This window comes from Chiloscyllium punctatum, chromosome 3 (genome assembly GCF_047496795.1).
Source record: "Chiloscyllium punctatum isolate Juve2018m chromosome 3, sChiPun1.3, whole genome shotgun sequence".
NCBI classification, from domain to species: domain Eukaryota; kingdom Metazoa; phylum Chordata; class Chondrichthyes; order Orectolobiformes; family Hemiscylliidae; genus Chiloscyllium; species Chiloscyllium punctatum.
The window spans coordinates 159271613-159293521 of record NC_092741.1 but is presented as its reverse complement, the minus strand read 5'-3'; the positions used below and the strand labels follow the sequence as shown (position 1 = coordinate 159293521).

The 21909-nt window shown below is 44.0% G+C and overlaps 1 protein-coding gene across 3 annotated transcripts in view; it reads left to right on the top strand.

Annotated features, from left to right (window-relative positions):
- asxl2 (ASXL transcriptional regulator 2) overlaps window positions 1–21909 on the top strand; it is a 344573-nt gene that overhangs the window by 54802 nt on the left and 267862 nt on the right. Inside the window, exon 1 of one of the 3 annotated variants that reach the window (XM_072563234.1) lies at window positions 4811–4910. The exons of the other annotated variants lie outside the window; for them this stretch is intronic. Within the exon in view, the coding sequence (XP_072419335.1) occupies window positions 4887–4910 (24 nt within the window). The 5' untranslated portion in view covers window positions 4811–4886. Of the gene's footprint in view, window positions 1–4810; window positions 4911–21909 lie in introns of those variants that run through there. 3 annotated transcript variants of the gene reach the window in all.

Sequence of the window (21909 nt, the reverse complement as noted above, 5' to 3'; positions counted from 1 at the left end):
TACAGTACATTGTATAATACTGAAGCAGTTCAAGACTAACTAGAACACACATCAATGACTGCATGGTTTGTGGCTGTGGAAATTAAAGTTTACCACCAGAACTATATATTCAGATCTTCCCCACTGTCACCTCACCCCCACGATCCTTGTGTTCTTCATAGGATGTGAGTGTCACTGGATGGGCCAGCATTTATTCTCAGAGGGTAGCTAAGAATCAAGCACATTGCTGTGGGCCAGGAGTCTTTTACCAGACTGGGTAAGGACTGCAGTTTCCATCACAAAAGGATGTTAGTGAAGTGGATGGGTTTTTCCTGACAAGCGACAATGGTTTCATGGTCATCATTATACCTCAAAACCAGATTTAGTTGTTCACTAAAATCAAATTCCCCTAGATGCTGAGTGACTTCAGAGGGACATTGACAAGTTGGTCAAATGGGCAGACACCTGGAAGATGAATTTCAATGCAGGTAAATGTGAGGTAATTTATTTTGGTCAAAAAAGCATGAAGAAACAGTAGAGGGTCAATGGAGCAACTTAGAGGAGAGGGCAAGAGCAGAGAGACCTTGGGATCACATGCACAATTGTCTGAAGGTGACCAGGCAAGTTGAAACAGTTGTTAAGAGGCTTGTAGAATTCTTTGGTCTATAAATAGAGGCATAGAGTATAAAAGTGAGAAAGTGATGCTACACCCCTACAAATCAGTGGTCAGACCACATTTGGAGCATTGTGTTCAGTTCCAAGCACTTTACTTAAGGAAGGATGTTAAAGCCCTGGAGACACTGCAAAGGAGATTTACTAGAATCATACCAGGAATGAGGAATTTTAGACTTCAGGAGAGATTAGAGAGATTGGGCTAATTCCCCTTGAAGCAGAGAAGACTAAGAGGTGACCTTATTGAGGTGTTCAAAATTATGAACAATTTTAGCAGGATAAAGGAGGAGTCTCTGCTTCCATTAGCTGGTATGTCAGTAACTAGGGGTCACAACTTCAAGATTGTCAGTGAGAGGGCTAAGAGTGAGATGAGGAGAAACTTCTTTACTCAGAGAGTTGTTAGGATTTGGAATGCGCTGCCTGAGAGAGTTGTGGAGGGGGATTCCATTGGAGGTCTCAAAACAGAGCTGGATATATACTTGAAAGTGATGAATTTAGAGGGTGATTGAGATAGCACTGGAGAATAGGACGAGCTGGGTAGCTCTTTTAGGAGCTGGTGCAGACATGATGGGTCGAATGGCCTCCTTTCCTGTAAAATTCTATGATTCTATCTACCATGTCCCTCTGTCTTGCTGTATCTCTCCTGATGTAGGTGCAATATTGAATTATGATATTCCTCCCATTGTGCCAGTACCCCCATGCAGTGAAAATAATTGCTTAATCAGATTGTAATAACCTCCTTCTTTGTGAATAATACTGTTTGATTCTATTATAGCTGAAGTGAATAGCCTCACACCTCCTTGCATTATGCTGCATTTACTGCCATGTTGACCAACCATTTAACTTGCCTTTAATTCTGTGGTCTCTTTATGTTCTTCCCACAGCTTAGTTTTTCACTTAGCTTTGTATCGTCAACAAAATTAGATCCATTACCTCTGTCACTTTATCTATAGCATTAATGCAGACTGCAGAGAGTTTAGGCCCCAGCATTGGTTTTTGAGGATCTCCGAGATTCAGAGCCTGCCAACTTGAAAATGTCCTATTCATTCCTATTTTATGCCTCCTGTTTATTAACTAATCCTGTATGCGTGTGAATACACCAGCCACAGTTCACTGACCCTTGTCTTGTGCACTAGCCTTCCATGTGGCACCTTATCACATGTGTTTTTGAAATGTATTACACCACCAATTTCCCAATACCTTCCACTGACTTATATGTTATTGGCTGTGACATAAACATAGCAAAAATGGTAACAATGATTAATAAATTAAATTGAGAGTTCTTTCTTGAAGAACAACAAGACTTGGGAGAGTGCTTCCAAACACATAGCACCTGCTGATTGACATTGCTCCAACGACATGCATCATTTCCTGTCATGATTTTTAACTATGCTATTTACATATTCACTGTTATGTTAATCTGTTTTCAAGTAAATAAACCAATATCAGAACGGTTACATCCTTAAAAACAGCTTTAATAAATTTGTCAAACTTAATTTTCTTTTCTGAAAACATGGTGCTTTGCTCTGTTCGTATACTTTATCAACTCTGTTGTTAGGACTTCCTTAATAATAATTCCAACATTTTTCCAATGATTGATGTTGAGCCAAAGAGTCTGTAGTTTCTTAATTCCTCTCTCCCTCCCTCCCTTCTTGAAAAGTGATGTTACATTGCTGACTTCATTTGCTTTGGCTATTCCTGGTAATATTCTCATAGCTGTAAAATTAAGTACTGCATTTTCTCAACAGTGGTATCCATTTGGTTATATTTTAATACTTTTTTTAACAGGTTTCCATTTTCAATTTATTCCATTGCTTTGTTTTTCCTGGTTTGTTTGGTGGAAAGCTTTATAGTGACAGCCACATTTTGTTTTGACTGAAAGGACCAGCACTTAAACTTATAGACATTGGACAAGATGGTTGGGTAGAGCATCACAGGGCTGGATTTTCACTCGCACATCAGGAATGCAGAATTCCCAGCTCCAAAAACCTGACCTTGGAGAAAGTGTTCTGGAATTTTGGATTTTCTTTTTATGAGCCTGGGTTCTCAGGGAGTCATGGTCAGCAACCCTGAGAACAGAGTGGAGGCAAAATGCCCAGTCCGGCCATGTATGAATCCCCTAATAAAACAGCTGTTTATCCCTCACCTGTCAGATGCTCTTCACCTGCTACTCCCAATGCTCATCCATGCAACCTCAGGCTCCTCCATCCAACGACACAGTCCTTTATAGCCCATTGCCATTTCATTACCCCCACCCATCATCCTTTTTCTCTTTCACCTAAAGTACCAACTCATCCACTATCCATCCTGGGCTAACGTCACGATCCATGCTGCGATGAAGTAAGATAAAGTTCTTAACTCATCCAATCCAATTAACTTCCTTTAATCCCTTATAAAAACATGCATTGGAATTCATGGCTTCACTTCAAACAGTTAATAACCACTTGGGGCTGTTAATCAAACTTTGAAATGGCAGGCAACCCACTGTAATAAAGAATGGTTTTGAAATCGGTCATGCAGCAGCAATCAAGTAATAAAAGGTCAAAGTGGCAGGCACCGAATTGTTTCCAACACTCTAGACAGTTCTCTTTGAGAGAGTATTTTGCATGATCTCTATTTACAGTTCCCTAAGACCACACTGTTTTTATAGCTCTCTTCACGGTTCCAAAGAGATTGAACACTTTCTTCACATAATTGTGGCTACTTTTGACAATCTCAAATCATACATTGCCTCTCCCAAAGGGCAACTGAACCCCCTCCCCTTTCCAAAGATTTCTTGTGCTCAGTCCAATAGGGTTCTTTATTTGCCCAGGCAGCTCCTCTTGTCCACACCTGCACCCGCCAGGTCTAATGTGCACATGTAGTGTTGTTCATTCCCACTAGTTAAAAAAAAGACATGACTGCAGGACACTGCTGTTTTATACAGGCAGCTGCCCGAGTGAACCATGTGTCTGCAATTTGAATCTATCCCTATTAACCTCATCTCTGTCATTGCAAAACTTCAGCCCACAGTCTGAAATGAAAAAAAGCAATAAAATGCACCCTGTTCAAGACAACCCCAGGGTGAAGGGATGACCCTTTAGAACTGAGATGAGGAGGAATTCATTCATCCAGAGGGTGGGGAGTCTGTGGAACTCATTGCTGCAGAGGGCTGCGGAGGCCAGGTCATTGAGTGTATTTAAGATAGAGATAGAGATAGGTTCTTGATTAATAAGGAGATCAAGGGTTACAGGGAGAAGGCAGGAAATTGGGGTTGAGAACTGTTTCAGCCATGATGGAATGGTGAAGGAATCTGGTTGGGCCGAAAGGCCTAATCTTGCTCCTATATCTTATGGTGTTCCCAAAGTGGGAATTGAGACCTGCTGTAGGGTAGCAAGCTTTAATGCTGGAATAATCAGATCTAAGGCAGCAATGGCTGCTGTCAAACCCTGATGAAGTTACAGCAGCCATGTTCCTACTCCAACAGCTCTTCACTCTTACTGTTCCCAACAAAAGGTTGCAGCAGTTTACAAATCTTGAGACCTGAATGGCAAAAGAATGAGATGTGTGAGACGAAGCCAAACAATTTTTGCTGTTAATGACAAAATTAAACAAGCTTATTAGAGCACTCAAGCTAGCTCAATATGAATGTCTTGTATCATAATCACAAGAGGAAAAAGTGTTGTGCAAACTTTGCAGTCCAATTGTTGATGTGGGATCCCTTCATAATGAATGGGTGGGATGGTCGGTTGTCTGATGTGACCTTTCTTCTCCATTATACTCCTTGGCCAGTGTAGTTTTTTCCATTTTACCTGATTTCCCATGTACCCTCTAGCGTGCTATTCTGCTACAATGATTTACGCATCCTCTGCACCTTAGATGCATATTTTTAGTTATGTAATTATTGCCTCCTTTTGTCAATCATTAGTATTTTTGTTATTTAATCATCTCCTTCCCTCCATCCAAAAACAGATCATTTATTTTCTTTGGTACCATTTTCCTGCTTCTGTTCCTCCATATAAACTGCTCACTTGCAAACATCTCCCAGTTCTGATGAAAGGTCAATGATCAGAATTGTTAACACAAAATCCACAGATGCTACTTGGCCTGCTGAGTCTTTCCTGCCTTTTCTGTTTTTATTTCAGATTTACAGCATCTGCAGTATTTTGCTTTCTTTCCTGATGTATAACACACTTGTTTCAGAATGATACGCCATTAAGCTGCATCTTCTTATATCATAATGAGTGCTGCACGATATGAACAGAGCTGGATTTATTCATGTAAGTGAACAGTCATTGTGCAATGAACATCATCTGTGTGGTATTTTCAATGAACTCTTCTTCCAAGCTAGAAGTACTGGACAATCAACTGCTGAAATGTTTTATATGGTTTATTTATTTGAGAGGGTGCTATAAAAATGCAAAATCTATATTCAAGCAGGTAGAGAATGGAAGAATTGTTGAATAACCCTCGGCAATAGCAACATTTTGTGCAGAGGAAAATATTTGTCTATCTACATTCTCCTTCCAAATCTGCCTTGTTTGATGTTTAGCTGTGATTACCAAATGAATAGCCCCATATTCCATCCCAGGATTGGAATTCTTACCGCCTTTTTAACAGGAACTGTTTTCCTCGGCTCCTGCTCTCTCATTAATCTGGCCCACAATTCTGTCAGCTGCTTAGTAATTAAACTGTAATCTAGGTTTCTTATTTCTTTTCAATATTCTCAATGTTCAAGTGCCCTTAGTCTTTGTGCTGTGTGGCTGATAGAAAAACTTTATTAAATTCACATTCTCTGTAAATTGTAATGATCTCAATGCTCCTCATTTTTACTGGGTAAAGTTCCACTGACATCACCCTCAAACTCCATTTATCAGCCTTGTTGTCCTGTTCTGTACGGACTGTTAAGATATGAGGAGGCAAATGGTTATTCCCGGTTTTTCTCACTCCTGGTTTGGTTCCAACGGAGGTTTAGAATTCAAAAAGGTGATGTATTCCAGTTCAGTCTGTACTTGACTAGATATGGAAATGTGTAAAGATTTAACCAGGCAGGTTTCTTTGAAATAATCTAGTCAGGGATTAATTTTATTGTGCTATAGAAATAGTAAGTATGCAAATGTATTGAATTGGTAAAAATAGATCTTGACTTCATCTCGTGCACAGACACAAGCACATTGGAACTAAACATGCACAAACACACATCACTGAGAACAGCAGGTTAACTTTGGTCAAATTAAAGTTCAGTAATCAGAATCAACTGAGTCAGAGTTTCCTAGTTGGAGCTGGCTTGTAGCTGGCTGTGGTTATTTCATTCCCAGTTGACTGTGTAAGGTTGTAGCCTGGTGTCTCCACCTCCTTCAGTGAAAACTGGTGTCTTCATTTTAAAAGTGTTGCAGGAACATAGACACAATCAAGCTCATCAAACATGGTGCCATCTTAGATGGAGATAGAGAGCAGCAGCTTCACCTTTCCTAAAATATTTCCTCAGTCAACAATGACAAAGTTCTTTGGTCACATGGCTTCTTTCTAACTGTCATCAGGAGTTCAAAGCTCCATTGTACTATACTTTCTAAGAGGTGTCTTTCATCCGTCCAGTCATCTTAAACAAAGTCCCAGCCTTTTAGTTGACTGCATGGCTCACTCTTCCCTGCTCGAATTCTGTGAAGCTTCACTTTTGCTAAGGCAGGAGGAATATTGTTTCAATATCTTCAAACGATTATTGGCTTTAATGGGGTCTTCATAGATGGTGTGTCTCCAGCCCAGTTGAGTTGAATGTGGATTACAGAGTAATGTGGATTGATAGCCTTTTGTAATTTAACGTGATTGTTTTGGTTAAAAACCTTTTTATTGAAAATTCAAGATATGAAGTCAGTTGAGGAATTAAAAATTATTGTAAAACCCATCAGATGTGGAAGTATTTGTGCAGGGAGAAACAGAGTTAACAGTTCAAGACCAATATGACTCACCTTCTCTCTCCACAGATGCTGCCAGACCTGCTGAGATTCTCCAGAATTCTCTGTTTTTGTTTCAGATTTCCTACACCTGCAGTATGTTGCTCTTACTTGAGAATTAAAAATTGATATTTGACCTGAGCATATCACTGTAACATACCACAAGCAAGTGTACATCTTTCCTGCAATACTGAGATTAAAACTAAATGTATTAAATTGTGGGCAGTTTTGGTCTCCTAGTCTGAGGAAGGACATTCTCACTATTGAGGGAGTACAGCAAAGGTTCACCAGACTGATTCCCGGGATGGCAGGACTGACATATGAGGAAAGACTGGATCAACTGCGCTTTGTACTTAGTGGAATTCAGAAACATGTATAAATCCTAATGGGAATTGACAGGCTAAAAGCAGGAAGGATGTTCCTGATGTTGAGGAAGTCCACAACAAGGGGTCACAGTCAAAAAATAAGAGGTAAGCCATTCAGGACTGAGATGGGGAAGAATGTCTTCACTCAGAGGGTGGGAGACCTGTGGAACTCTCTCCCAAAGGAAACTGTTGGGGCCAGTTTATTATTTAGATTCAAGAGAGGGCTGGACATGGCCCTTGCAGCTAAAGGATGAAGCAGAATGGAGAGAGGCGTGAGTGGGACACTGCGATTGCATGGTGGGGCTGGCTCAATGGGCCGAAAGGCCTACCCTGTACCGATTTTCTATGTTTCCACAACGCACCAAAGCTAGTTACAAAGCTAACATTACCCCTTATACACTTCAATCTACATATCAGCATTTTATTCATTGTATAGTTTGATTGACCTAATTATTAAATTGTTTAGTCTCTTCTTCTTTGCTATAGTTACCATTTCATACATTATCTGTCAAATCTTCCCTCTAGGCAATTAGGGATGGGTAATGAATGTTGGTCTGACCAGTGACACCCACACCCCACGAGTGAATAAACACAATTCCTATGAATTCACATTCAGTTATCTTGAACTTCATGTTCCTACCTTCTGTCCACAGCCTGGCCTGTCTTCCTCTGTTTGGATTGTCTTACATTATAACTGGACAATATCATAAATCACATCCCATATCCCAGTTTAGATATCTTGAGTAAAGTTACACTGTTTAAGTTGGTATTAAAAACTATAAAAGATTATTATGGACAAGACCAAACCCTTTCAAATACATCAAGGAGGTAGCCCAGTCTCTAACCTTCTCTTATTTAAAGGCAAGTGGAAGGTGCTGTGTTCCAGATGTAATTTGATTGATTACACTGTTCAGCTTTAAGCAAAACACACTTGCTCTACAGTTAAAATTCAAACAAAAGAAAGAGGAATCAGTCTAACTTTAACTCTATTGGGAAACTTAACATAATAAAAGATTTTTTAACTACTAAACAGCAGCTGTTCAAAGATAGTAACATCCCATAAACAAACCCTTGGCAAAGGCAAATTCAGTAAAATAGATGCAACATTTCTCCAGTCCAGGAGGGAAGAACCTCAAGAGAATATGCTGGGGGAGAGAGAGAGGGAATTCAAGCATTTTGCTGTTGTGGGGTGAGATGTATGGCTATTTCAAAAGCCTAATGACTACTGAAAGCTAAACTAAAAACCTGGCTCTCTGGGAACCTGACTCCAGCCTATTCATGCTGCTTCTATTGTTCCAACTTAAAATAACAACACAAGCCTCACAAACAGTTTACTTTGTTGGCTTGGACCAGACTGCTCTACAACCTCTCTTCATAAAAGAACCATGACAAAATGCCACAGTATCATCACAAGGCACAGTAACCCCCAATATCAATTCTTGCTGCAAGCAGTTTTTATTTTGAATGTTTCCCAGAGATTTAGAGCTTCTGTCACCAACCATTCAGCCACTATCTGTTCATGAACTACAGAAGAAGCAAGAATACCTGAGCAAAGATAGCTGTGCACATGCGTGCTAAATCATTTGCACCTGTATTGCTAACTGCTGCAATATTGGATTCATATTTTATGCTGTGATTTAGATTCTCTTCCCACTGTGTTGAAAGAACTTTGTGCATCCTGTGTGTTATAACTTTCTGTTATGATCAAGAGGTCAGCGTTTCTATCAGGTATTTGTATGTAATTTCCAAACGTTGAACTGTGATATTCAGACAATTTGTGTCTGTTTTCGCAACTGTAGTTGAATATCAGTCAGATGTGATAGGAAATTTAACTGTGTTAATTGGAATATCTTAAATGCTGCACTTAGATAAGTAGAAACTCTGCACTATGTAAAGCAATGCAATATACAACAAGTTGCTATCCAACTATAATCTTCCAACAGCAGCAGCAACTCGAAGGGCGGGAGCTTGCACCAGGGGCCTGCTGGGAGCAGTGAGTCACTGATTTGAACTTTTATATTTGAAATCAAAGAGCAGAGGTTTCTGGGAAAGGAGGGGCTTCTTATTTTTGTTTCCGTCCAGCTATATAAGTCAGTGTTTTCTCAACCCGAGACCCTACCTTTGTAGGGCCTCCCACCCAACCACCTCCTCTAACCTTAAAGACCAGGGAGATATCAGGTAAGCATCTCTTTTTTACTTTGTGACTAGGGGACTAGCAGGGATGGCAGTGCTGGGAGAGCAATGTTCCTCCTGAAGGATGTTTGAGGTCAGGGACACCATTAGTGTCCCATCCAAGTACATCTGCAGGAGGTGCACCCAACTCTCGCTCCTCCAAGACTGTGTTAGGGAACTGGAGCAGGAGCTGGATGAACTTTGGACCATTTGGGAGGCAGAGGCTGTGATAGATAGGAATTACAGAGATGTAGTTATTCCTAGGCATGAAGAAAGCTGGGTGGCTGTTCGAAGGGAGAAAAAACGGTCAGTGGAGGGATCCCCTTGGTCGTTCCCCTGAAAAACATCTATACAGTTTTGGATACTGTTGAGGGGGACGACTTACCAGGGGTATGCAGTAGGGCCCAGATCTGTGGCACAGAGCCTGTCCCTGTTGCACAGAAGGGAAGGAGGGAAAGGAGGAGAATGTTAGTCATTGGGGACTCAATAGTTAGAGGGTCAGACAGAAGGTTTGTTGGGAACAAATGAGACTCACAGTTGGTGTGTTGCCTCCCAGGTTCCAGGGTCTGTGATGTCTCGGATCGTATCTTTGGGGTCCTGAAGGAAGAGGGTGACCAGCCTCAAGTCGTTGTCCATGTAGGTACCAACCATATAGGTAGAAAGAGGGATAGGGATGTAAGGCAGGATTTCAGGGAGCTTTGGTGGAAGCTGAGAGCTATAACAAACAGAGTTGTTATCTCTGGTTTGTTACCTGTGCTACATGATCGCGAGGCAAGGAATAGGGAGAGATATCAGCTGAACATGTGGCTGCAAGGATGGTGCAGGAGGGAGGGTTTCAGGTATATGGATAATTGGGGCTCATTCTGGGGAAGGTGGGCCCTGAACAAACAGGATGGTCTTCACTTGAACCAGAGGGGTACTAATATACTGGGTGGGACATTTGCTGGTGCTATTCGGGTGGGTTTAAACTAGCTCAGCAGGGGGATGGGAACCGGAGGTGTAGTTGCAGTGCACAGGAGGATGAGAATAGGGAGGACAGGGACAGGATTTCAGGGTCACAGGAATGTGCTGGCAGACAGCAAACTGGTTTGAAGTGTGTCTACTTCAACGCCAGAAGGATCCAAAATGTGGTAGGTGAGCTTGCAGCCTGGATAGGTACCTGGGACTTCGATGTTGTGGCCACTTCGGAGACATGGATAGAGCAGGGTGAGGAATGGATGTTGCAGGTTCCAGGGTTTAGATCTTTCATTAAGATCAGGGAGGTTGGTAAAAGAGGGGGAGGTGTGGCCTTGTTAGTCAAGGATAGTATAACGGTGGCTGAAAGAAATTTTGACGAGGACTCGTCTACTGAGGTAGTGTGGGCTGAGGTTAGAAACAGAACAGGCGAGGTCACACTGCTTGGAGTTTTTTATCGGCCTCCGCAGAGTTCCAGGGAGGTGGAAGAGAGGATTAGCAAAATTATTCTGGGTAGGAGTGAAAGGAACAGGGTGGTCATTATGGGGGACTTTAATTTCCCCAACACTGACTGGAAATGCTATAACTCTAGTACGTTGGATGGATCAGTTTTTGTCCATTGTGCACAGGAAGGTTTCCTGACACAGCATGTCGAAGGGCCGACAAGAGGGGAGGCCACACTGGATCTGGTGCTTGGTAATGAACCAGGCCAGGTATTTGATTTAGTGGTAGGTGAGCACTTTGGAGAGAGTGACCATAATTAAGTTACATTTAGTTTAGCGATGGAAAGGGATAGGTACATGCCACAGGTCAAGAGTTATCGATGGGACAAGGGCAATTATAATGCGATTAGGCAGAATTAGGATGGATAAAATGGGGTAGAAAAATACAGGGGATGCAGACAATGGAAATGTGGAGCTGGTTTCAGTATCAGATGTTGTGTGTCCTTGATAGGTATGTTCCTGTCAGGCAGGGAGGAAGTGATAAGGTAAGGGAACTGTGGTTTACAACAGAAATTGCATCTCTTGTTAAGCGGAAGAAGGAGGCTTATGTGTTGATGAGGCAAGATGGTTCGGATGAGGCAATGGAGAGTTACAGATCAGCTAGGAAGGATTTAAAGAGAGAGTTAAGAAGAGCAAAGAGAGGACACGAGCAGTCTTTAGCAAATAGAATAAAGGAGAACCCTAAAGTTTTCTATAGGTATGTGAGGAATAAAAGGATGATTAGGGTAGGAATAGGGCCAGTCAAAGACAGAAGTGGGAAGTTGTGCGTGAACCCTGCAGAGATTGGAGTGGTGCTAAACAAAATTTCTCGTCGGTGTTCACTCATGAAAAGGAGGGTATGTAGAGCAGAAGAATGAGGTACGAGATATTAGATGAGAAAGGATCGAGGTTAGTTATGAACAGGTGTTATCAATTCGAGAAGGAGTGAAAGTAGACAAGTCCCCTGGGCCGGATGGGATCTATCTGAGGATTCTCTGGGAAGCTAGGGAGGAGATAGCAGAGCCTTTGGCTTTGATATTTGAGTCATCATTGTCTACAGGTTTAGTGTCAGAGGACTGGATGATTGCAAATGTTGTGCCATTGTTCAAGAAGGGCAGCAGAGATGACCTAGGTAATCATAGACCAGTGAGCCTTACTTCTGTTGTAGGAAAAGTTTTGGAAAGGATTGTAAGAGATGAGATTTATAATCATCTGGCAAGCAACAATTTGATTTCCGATAGGCAACATGGTTGAGTTTTTTGAGAAGGTGACCAAGCACGTAGATGAGGTTAGGGCAGTTGACGTGGTATACATGGACTTCAGTAAAGCCTTTGATAAGGTTCCACATGGTAGGCTGTTAGAGAAAATGCAGAGGCATGGAATTGAGGGTAATTTGGCAGTTTGGATTAGAAACTGGCTTTCTGAAAGAAGGCAGTGAGTGGTGGTTGATGGAAAATATTCAGCCTGGAATCCAGTTACTAGTGGTGTGCCACAAGGATCTGTTTTGGGACCACTACTGTTTGTCATTTTTATAAATGACTTAGACGCAGGGATAGGTGGATGGATTAGTAAATTTGTAGATGACACTAAAGTCGGTGGAGTAGTGGACAGTTTGGAAGAATGTTACAGGTTGCAGGGGAATTTGGATAAACTGCAGAATTGAGCTGAGAGGTGGCAAATGGAGTTCAATGCAGCTAAATGTGAGGTGATTCACTTTGGGAAGAATAACAGGAAGGCAGAGTACTGGGTCAATGGAAAGATTTGTGATAGTGTGGATGTGCAGAGGGATCTTGGATTCCATGTACATGGATCCCTGAAAGTTGCCACCCAGGTGGATAGTGCTGTTAAGAAGGTATACAGTGTGTTAGGTTTCATTGGGAGAGGGATTGAGTTCCGGAGCTGTAATATTATGCTGCAACTATACAAAACGTTAGTGCAGCCACACTTGGAATATTGTGTGCAATTCTGGTCGCCATATTTCAGGAAAGATGTGGAAGCATTGGAAAAGGTGCAGAGGAGATTAACAAGGATGTTGCTTGATCTGGTGGGAAGGTCTTATGAGGAAAGGCTGAGGACACTTGGGTCTGCTCTCATTGGAAGGAAGAAGGCTAAGAGGGGATTTGATAGAGACATACAAGATGATCAGAGGATTAGATAGGGTAGACAGTGAAAGTCTTTTTCCTAGGATGGTGACGTCAGCCTTTATGAGGGGAAATAACTACAAATTGAGGGGTGATAGATTTAAGGCAGATGTCAGAGGCAGATTCTTTACTCAGAGAGTGATAAGGGTGTGGAATGCCCAACCTGCCAATGTAGTCAACTCAGCCACATTAGGGAGATTTAAATAATCCTTGGATGAGCACATGGATGATGATGGGATAATGTAGGGGGATGAGCTGAGAATAGTTCACAGGTCGGCACAACATCGAGGGCCATAGGGCCTGTTCTGCGCTGGATTGTTCTGTGTTCTATAATTCCTTATTTTGCTTGTCCTTTAATTGTGATCTTTACTCGGTTTGCTGGGGAACTGGTCTAATGGTGTTGATTAGTAAAATATATTTCCCTTTGCAAGCTTCTAGAGTTCTGATCGTTATGGCAAAGTCAGAAGTTACCATACTGTTTTGAGTTCTTGACCCGAAACTTCTGATCTGTGTCAGAATCCTGCTTTCCGATGCAGATCCAGTTGAAACAACACACTCCGTTCCTGCAGAGTACTTGGTGGTGAAACCACAACTCTCTTTGGTAGCAGTACTGGCCATATTTTATGATTGAAAGTGTCAAAGGTCATTGGAGTTGCAAGCGAGAGATGGTAAATAAGGGGGTAGAGTGGTGGCTGTCTATGGGTGCAGTGTGCCAGGTCTTCGAGGGTAGGATGGCAGCTATGAGTTGGGGGTGATGGGGTGCTAGCCAGATGAGAGGATGAAGTGGTGAATAGATGGAGTGTTAGGGTCCCAACTCGGTAGGTGTTATGATGTCAGGTCACTGACAGGGACAGGGGCCAGATGAGTGAGGGTGGAGAGGGTGGCTGATGGGTAAGGGATGGGGTTGTAGGCTTTCAAGGTTGGGTGTTTGGCTCAAGGCAATCACTGGTGAGGCTGTTTTTGGGGTGGGGGGGTAGTGTCAGGTGTCTGGTGAGGTACAGATTCAGTGTTGTATCTACAGATGCTTTTCTTCAGCTGAAGCAGTTGGAGTTGTGTCTGAAAACTACCACTCTATTGGAGCATGCTCTGCTTTGATGTTGCTTAGATATTTTTGAGAGATAGAAGGAGCTGCTTATTCTGGAATGACATACATTCTGTGTCAAAATGCAAGTTTAAAACTTAGCACAAATTATTCTATCACATGATCCTTCTCTAAATTCGTTTTATATTCTAAAAGATTTCACCTGACAAAAGAGCATCACTCTGAAAGATTGTGATTTCAAATAAACCTGTTGGACGATGACCTGGTGTCATGTGACTTCTGACCTTGTCCACCCCAGTCCAACACCGGTACCGATACAAGTTTCCCAGATTAATGTTGAATGGCCGAGCCATTAGCTCCTGAGTGATCCATCTTGATTCGACAGGATGGCAGATTTCTTTCACTTAAGAACATGAGTGAACCTGATAGGCTTTTTTCCCCTGTAATCAACACATGATTATCTTCTGACTAGTTCTTAATTCAGAATTTAAATTGGTGGGATTCAAATCCACATCCCCAGAACATTAGTTTAGGCCTCTGGATAAATAATCTAGGGGCATTACTGCACCTACCCAATTAGATTCCTACTTTGGATAGTTTCCAATACCATCAGGAACCTTTCCAAGATTGGTGTGATGTCACAGATGAGATGGGTCAGAATTAAAGGCAGCACCTTATCTCCTATGTTGAGAACACACACTCTGTTTAGCAATTCCATAAATAAGTTTACTCAGAAATTAACATGCGGTGACAAAAAAGTTCACACATTAATGCACATTTTCCTCTGCAGGGTATTTTAAGAGGGAGTGACTCAGTTTAAAATAAACCTGGTCCTGCCTGTGTTAAATAACAGAATACCGTCATACAAAGCATCTTGTTTTGTCGATAACAACAAAAAAGTAATTTCCAAGATATTCTGCTCAAGGGCACAAGATGGAATGGTTGTCAAAAAAGAAGGAATAAAGAATTGGAGAATTTTACATAGTTTAGACTAACATCAATGCTGGGGAAACTCATTTTATGGGGTGCTATTAAGGTTCATGCAAAGATCCCAGTGACCGCAAGAGTTCGCTTGAATTTATAAACATGCAGTTCTGGTTCAATAAGCTGCTGGAATTCTTTGATGAAGCAGCTAAGGTTATGGGGGAAGGCTGAGCAATGGGAATAATTGAATAGGATTTTCAACGACTACTGAGAAAATTCTTTATTTGAAGAGTTTAAACATGAAATTAATGGAATTATTCAGCTGGATTGAAAACTTGCAACAATTATAACCTTGGTCTGCAGAGTTTGTTAAATGTTTGAAAGAGCAAATAATAATTGTAACACGAGGCTAGAAAATGTACGAGAGTGAATGATGAAATAGCGTATATTGTAGGGACAATTAAGGCACAAGTGCATTAACATTTGAGCAACAGCCATTTTTTAGTAAAGTGCGTGTTCATTTATCATTTTCAACATCTCTAATTTCCTCCTATTTCATTTCCACCCTCAGAGCCATATATTTACAAACAGAATACAAAGTACAGATTGATAAAAATAGTCTTCATATAACTTAAATGTTGATTATAGTTCAGACCAGGAGAAAGTGAGGACTGCAGATGCTGAATATCAGAGCTTAAAAATGTGTTGCTGGAAAAGCACAGCAGGTCAGGCAGCATCCAAGGAGCAGGAGAATCGACGTTTCGGGCATAAGCCCTTCTTCAGGAATCCTGAAGAAGGGCTCATGCCTGAAACGTCGATTCTCCTGCTCCCTGGATGCTACCTGACCTGCTGCGCTTTTCCAGCAACACATTTTCAGCTATAGTTCAGACCAGAATAGCAAACAGGAGTTTGACAAGTTGAACGTTGTTATGAGAGAGATGTCAACTTGGAAAGCAGTGGTGTGAGAAATGAACCATACCACAAAAGGGCAGAAGTAGGCCATTCAGCCCCTCAAGTCGACCCCACTATTCAATGAGAACGTAGCTAATCTGATAATCCTCAACTCTACTTCCCCCCCCTACCCATAGCCGTCAATTCCCTTCCTGATTAAAAATCTCTGTCATCCTTGAATACATTTAATGACCCAGATTCTTCAGCCCTCTATGATAACGAATTAACACTGAATGACCCAGATTCTTCAGCCCTCCGTGATAACAAATTCCACAGATTTACTTCGCTTTGAGAGAAGAAATTCTGCCTCATCTCTGCCATAAAAGATCAATCCTTGTCCTGAGATTTTTCTGTATTGCTCTAGACTCCCCAGCTATTTGCAACACCTTTTCCAGATCTAACTTGTCAAGTCCCCTAAGAAGCTTGTATGTTTCCAGTAAGGTCACCTGTCATTTTTCTCAACTTCAACAGCTGCAGACCCAACATCCTCAAGCTGTCCTCATAAGACAGTCCCTCCATACCTAGTATAAGCCCAGTGAACAGTCCCTCCATTCCTGGTATAAGCCCAGTGAACAGTCCCTCCTTACCTGGTATCAGCCCAGTGAACAGTCCCTCCATTCCTGGTATATGCCCAGTGAACAGTCCCTCCGTACCTGGTATAAGCCCAGTGAACAGTCCCTCCCCTCCTGGTATAAGCCCAGTGAACAGTCCTTCCTTATCTGGTATATGCCCAGTGAACAGTCCCTCCATATCTGGTATAAGCCCAGTGAACAGTCCCTCCTTACCTGGTATATGCCCAGTGAACAGTCGCTCCATATCTGGTATAAGCCCAGTGAACAGTCCCTCCATTCCTGGTATAAGCCCAGTGAACAGTCCCTCCTTACCTGATATCAGCCCAGTGAACAGTCCCTCCATTCCTTGTATAAGCCCAGTGAACAGTCCCTCCATTCCTGTTATCAGCCCAGTGAACAGTCCCTCCATTCCTGGTATAAGCCCAGTGAACAGTCCCTCCATATCTGGTATAAGCCCAGTGAACAGTCCCTCCATTCCTGGTATCAGCCCAGTGAACAGTCCCTCCATTCCTGGTATCAGCCCAGTGAACAGTCCCTCCTTATCTGGTATCAGCCCAGTGAACAGTCCCTCCATTCTTTGTATCAGCCCAGTGAACAGTCGCTCCATTCCTGGTATAATCCCACTGAACAGTCCCTCCTTACCTGGTATAAGTCCAGTGAACACTCCCTCCATACCTGGTATCAGCCCAGTGAACAGTCCCTCCATTCCTGGTATCAGCCCAGTGAACAGGCCCTCCTTACCTGGTATAAGCCCAGTGAACAGTCCCTCCATTCCTGGTATAAGCCCACTGAACAGGATGTAACTCGGAAGATGGACGAGGGAGATCCAGTGGATGTACTGTACCTGGACTTTCAGAAAGCTTTTGATAAAGTCCCACACAAGAGGTTAGTGAGTAAAATTAGGGCGCACGGGATTGGGGGCAAAGTACTAGATTGGATAGAGAATTGGTTGGCTAATAGGAAACAAAGGGTAGTGATTAACGGCTCCATTTCGAAATGGCAGGCAGTGACCAGTGGGGTACCGCAGGGATCCGTGCTGGGACCGCAGCTTTTTACAATATATGTAAATGATATAGAAGATGGTATCAGCAATAACATTAGCAAATTTGCTGATGACACAAAGCTAGGTGGTAGGGTGAAATGTGATGAGGATGTTAGGGGATTACAGGGTGACCTGGACAAGTTAGGTGAGTGGGCAGATGCATGGCAGATGCAGTTTAATGTGGATAAATGTCTGGTTATCCACTTTGGTGGCAAGAACAGGAAGGCAGATTACTACCTCAATGGTATCAAATTAGGTAAAGGGGCTGTTCAGAGAGATCTGGGTGTTCTTGTCCACCAGTCAATGAAGGCAAGCATGCAGGTTCAGCAGGTCGTGAAGAAGGCTAATAGCATGCTGGCCTTCATAACAAGAGGGATTGAGTATAGAAGCAAAGAGGTGCTTCTGCAGCTGTACAGGGCCCTGGTGAGACCACACCTGGAGTACTGTGTACAGTTCTGGTCTCCAAATTTGAGGAAAGACATTCTGGCTATTGAGGGAGTGCAGCGTAGGTTCACGAGGTCAATTCCTGGAATGGCAGGATTGCCTTACACGGAAAGACTGAAGCGACTGGGCTTGTATACCCTTGAGTTTAGAAGACTGAGAGGGGATCTGATTGAAACGTATAGGCTTATGAAAGGACTGGACACTCTGGCAGGAGGGAACATATTCCCGTTGATGGGGGAGTGCCGAACCAGAGGACACAACTTAAAAATACGGGGTAGACCATTTAGGACAGAGATGAGGAGAAACTACTTCACCCAGAGAGTGGTGGCTGTGTGGAATGCTCTGCCCCAGAGGGCAGTGGAGGCCCAGTCTCTGGATTCATTTAAGAAAGAATTGGAGAGAGCTCTTAAAGATAGTGGAGTCAAGGGGTATGGAGATAAGGCTGGAACAGGATACTGATTAGGAATGATCAGCCATGATCATATTGAATGGCGGTGCAGGCTCGAAGGGCAGAATGGCCTACTCCTGCATCTAATGTCTATTGTCTATTGTCTATTGTCTATTGAACAGTTCCTCCTTACCTGGTATAAGTCCAGTGAACAGTCCCTCCTTACCTGGTATAATCCCAGTGAACAGTCCCTCCTTACCTGGTATAGGCCCAGTGAACAGTCCCTCCATACCTGGTATATGCCCAGTGAACAGTCCCTCCATTCCTGCTATAAGCCCAGTGAACAGTCCCTCTATTCATGGTATAAGCCCAGTGAACAGTCTCTCCTTACCTGGTACAAACCCAGTGAACAGTCCCTCCATTCCTGGTATAAGCCCAGTGAACAGTCCCTCCTTTACTGGTATAAGCCCAGTGCACTGTCCCTCCATTCCTGGTATAAACCCAGTAAACAGTCCCTCCATACCTGGTATAAGCCCTGTGAACAGACCCTCCACTCCTGGTATAAGCCCAGTGAACAGTCCTTCCTTATCTGGTATAAGCCCAGTGAACAGTCCCTCCATACCTGGTATAAGCCCAGTGAACAGTCCCTCCTTACCTGGTATAAGCCAGTGAACAGTCCCTCCTTACCTAGTATAAGCCCAGTGAACAGTCCCTCCATTTCTGGTATAATCCCAGTGAACAGTCATTCCGTTCCTGGTATCAGCCCAGTGAACACTCCCTCCATTCCTGGTTTCAACCCAGTGAACAGTCCCTCCTTACCTGGTATAAGCCCAGTGAACAGTCCCTCCATACCTGGTATAATCCCAGTGAACAGACCCTCCAGTCCTGGTATAAGCCCAGTGAACAGTCCCTCCACTCCTGGTATAAGCCCAGTGAACAGTCCCTCCATTCCTGGTATATGCCCAGTGAACAGTCCCTCCATTCATGGTATATGCCCAGTGAACCGTCCCTCTATACCTGGTATCAGCCCAGTGAACAGTCCCTCTGTACCTGGTATAAGCCCAGTGAACAGTCCCTCCATCCCTGGTATAAGCCCAGTGAACAGTCCCTCCATTCCTGGTATAAGCCCAGTGAACAGTCCCTCCATTCCTGGTATAAGCCCAGTGAACAGTCCCTCTGTACCTGGTATAAGCCCAGTGAACAGTCCCTCCATTCCTGGTATAAGCCCAGTGAACACTCCCTCCATACCTGGTATAAGCCCAATGAACAGTCCCTCCATACCTGGTATAAGCCCAGTGAACAGTCCCTCCTTACCTGGTGTAAGCCCAGTGAACAGTCCCTCCTTACCTGGTGTAAGCCCAGTGAACAGTCCCTCCTTACCTGGTGTAAGCCCAGTGAACAGTCCCTCCTTACTTGGTATCAGCCCAGTGAACAGTCCCTCCATTTCTGGTATAAGCCCATTGAACAGTCCCTCCTTTACTGGTATAAGCCCAGTGCACTGTCCCTCCATTCCTGGTATAAGCCCAGTGAACAGTCCCTCCTTACCTGGTATCAGCCCAGTACACAGTCCCTCCATTCCTGGTATAAGCCCAGTGAACAGTCCCTCCATACCTCATATAAGCCCAGTGAACAGTCCCTCCTTACCTGGTATAAGCCCAGTGAACAGTCCCTCCTTCCCTGGTATCAGCCTAGTGAAGAGTCCCTCCTTACCTGGTATCAGCCCAGTGAACAGTCCCTCCATTCCTGGTATAAGCCCAGTGAACAGTCCCTCCTTCCCTGGTATAAGCCCAGTGAACAGTCCCTCCACTCCTGGTATAAGCCCAGTGAACAGTCCCTCCTTCCCTGGTATCAGCCTAGTGAAGAGTCCCTCCTTACCTGGTATAAGCCCAGTGAACAGTCCCTCCATTCCTGGTATCAGCCCATTGAACAGTCCCTCCTTACCTGGTATAAGCCCAGTGCACTGTCCCTCCATTCCTGGTATAAGCCCAGTGAATAGTCCCTCCTTACTTGGCATCAGCTCAGTGAACAGTCCCTCCATTCCTGGTATAAGCCCAGTGAACGGTCGCTCTATTCCTGGTATAAGCCCATTGAACAGTCCCTCGTTACCTGGTATCAGCCCATTGAACAGTCCCTCCTTTACTGGTATAAGCCCAGTGCACTGTCCCTCCATTCCTGGTATAAGCCCAGTGAACAGTCCCTCCTTACCTGGTATTAGCCCAGTACACAATCCCTCCATTCCTGGTATAAGCCCAGTGAACAGTCCCTCCAGACATGGTATAAGCCCAGTGAACAGTCCCTCCACTCCTGGTATAAGCCCAGTGAACAGTCCCTCCTAACCTGGTGTAAGCCCAGTGAACAGTCCCTCCTTACTTGGTATCAGCCCAGTGAACAGTCCCTCCATTTCTGGTATAAGCCCATTGAACAGTCCCTCCTTTACTGGTATAAGCCCAGTGCACTGTCCCTCCATTCTTGGTATAAGCCCAGTGAACAGTCCCTCCTTACCTGGTATCAGCCCAGTACACAGTCCCTCCATTCCTGGTATAAGCCCAGTGAACAGTCCCTCCATACCTCATATAAGCCCAGTGAACAGTCCCTCCTTACCTGGTATAAGCCCAGTGAACAGTCCCTCCTTCCCTGGTATCAGCCTAGTGAAGAGTCCCTCCTTACCTGGTATCAGCCCAGTGAACAGTCCCTCCATTCCTGGTATAAGCCCAGTGAACAGTCCCTCCTTCCCTGGTATATGCCCAGTGAACAGTCCCTCCACTCCTGGTATAAGCCCAGTGAACAGTCCCTCCTTCCCTGGTATCAGCCTAGTGAAGAGTCCCTCCTTACCTGGTATAAGCCCAGTGAACAGTCCCTCCATTCCTGGTATCAGCCCATTGAACAGTCCCTCCTTACCTGGTATAAGCCCAGTGCACTGTCCCTCCATTCCTGGTATAAGCCCAGTGAATAGTCCCTCCTTACTTGGCATCAGCTCAGTGAACAGTCCCTCCATTCCTGGTATAAGCCCAGTGAACGGTCGCTCTATTACTGGTATAAGCCCATTGAACAGTCCCTCCTTACCTGGTATCAGCCCATTGAACAGTCCCTCCTTTACTGGTATAAGCCCAGTGCACTGTCCCTCCATTCCTGGTATAAGCCCAGTGAACAGTCCCTCCTTACCTGGTATTAGCCCAGTACACAATCCCTCCATTCCTGGTATAAGCCCAGTGAACCGTCCCTCCAGACATGGTATAAGCCCAGTGAACAGTCCCTCCACTCCTGGTATAAGCCCAGTGAACTGTCCCTCCATTCCTGGTATAAGCCCAGTGAACAGTCCCTCCATTCCTGGTATAAGCCCAGTGAACAGTCCTTCCTTATCTGGTATAAGCCCAGTGAACAGTCCCTCCATACCTGGTATCAGCCCAGCGAACAGTCCCTCCTTACCTGGTATAAGCCCAGTGAACAGTCCCTCCCCTCCTGGTATAAGCCCAGTGAACAGTCCTTCCTTATCTGGTATATGCCCAGTGAACAGTCCCTCCATACCTGGTATAAGCCCAGTGAACAGTCCCGCCATACCTGGTATAAGCCCAGTGAACAGTCCCTCCATACCTGGTATAAGCCCAGTGAACAGTCCCGCCATACCTGGTATAAGCCCAGTGAACAGTCCCTCCATACCTGGTATAAGCCCAGTGAACAGTCCCTCCCTACCTGGTATAAGCCCAGTGAACAGTCCCTCCATACCTGGTATAAGCCCAGTGAACAGTCCCTCCTTTCCTGGTATAAGCCCAGTGAACAGTCCCTCCTTACATGGTATAAGCCCAGTTAACAGTCCCTCCTTACCTGGTGTAAGCCCAGTTAACAGTCCCTCC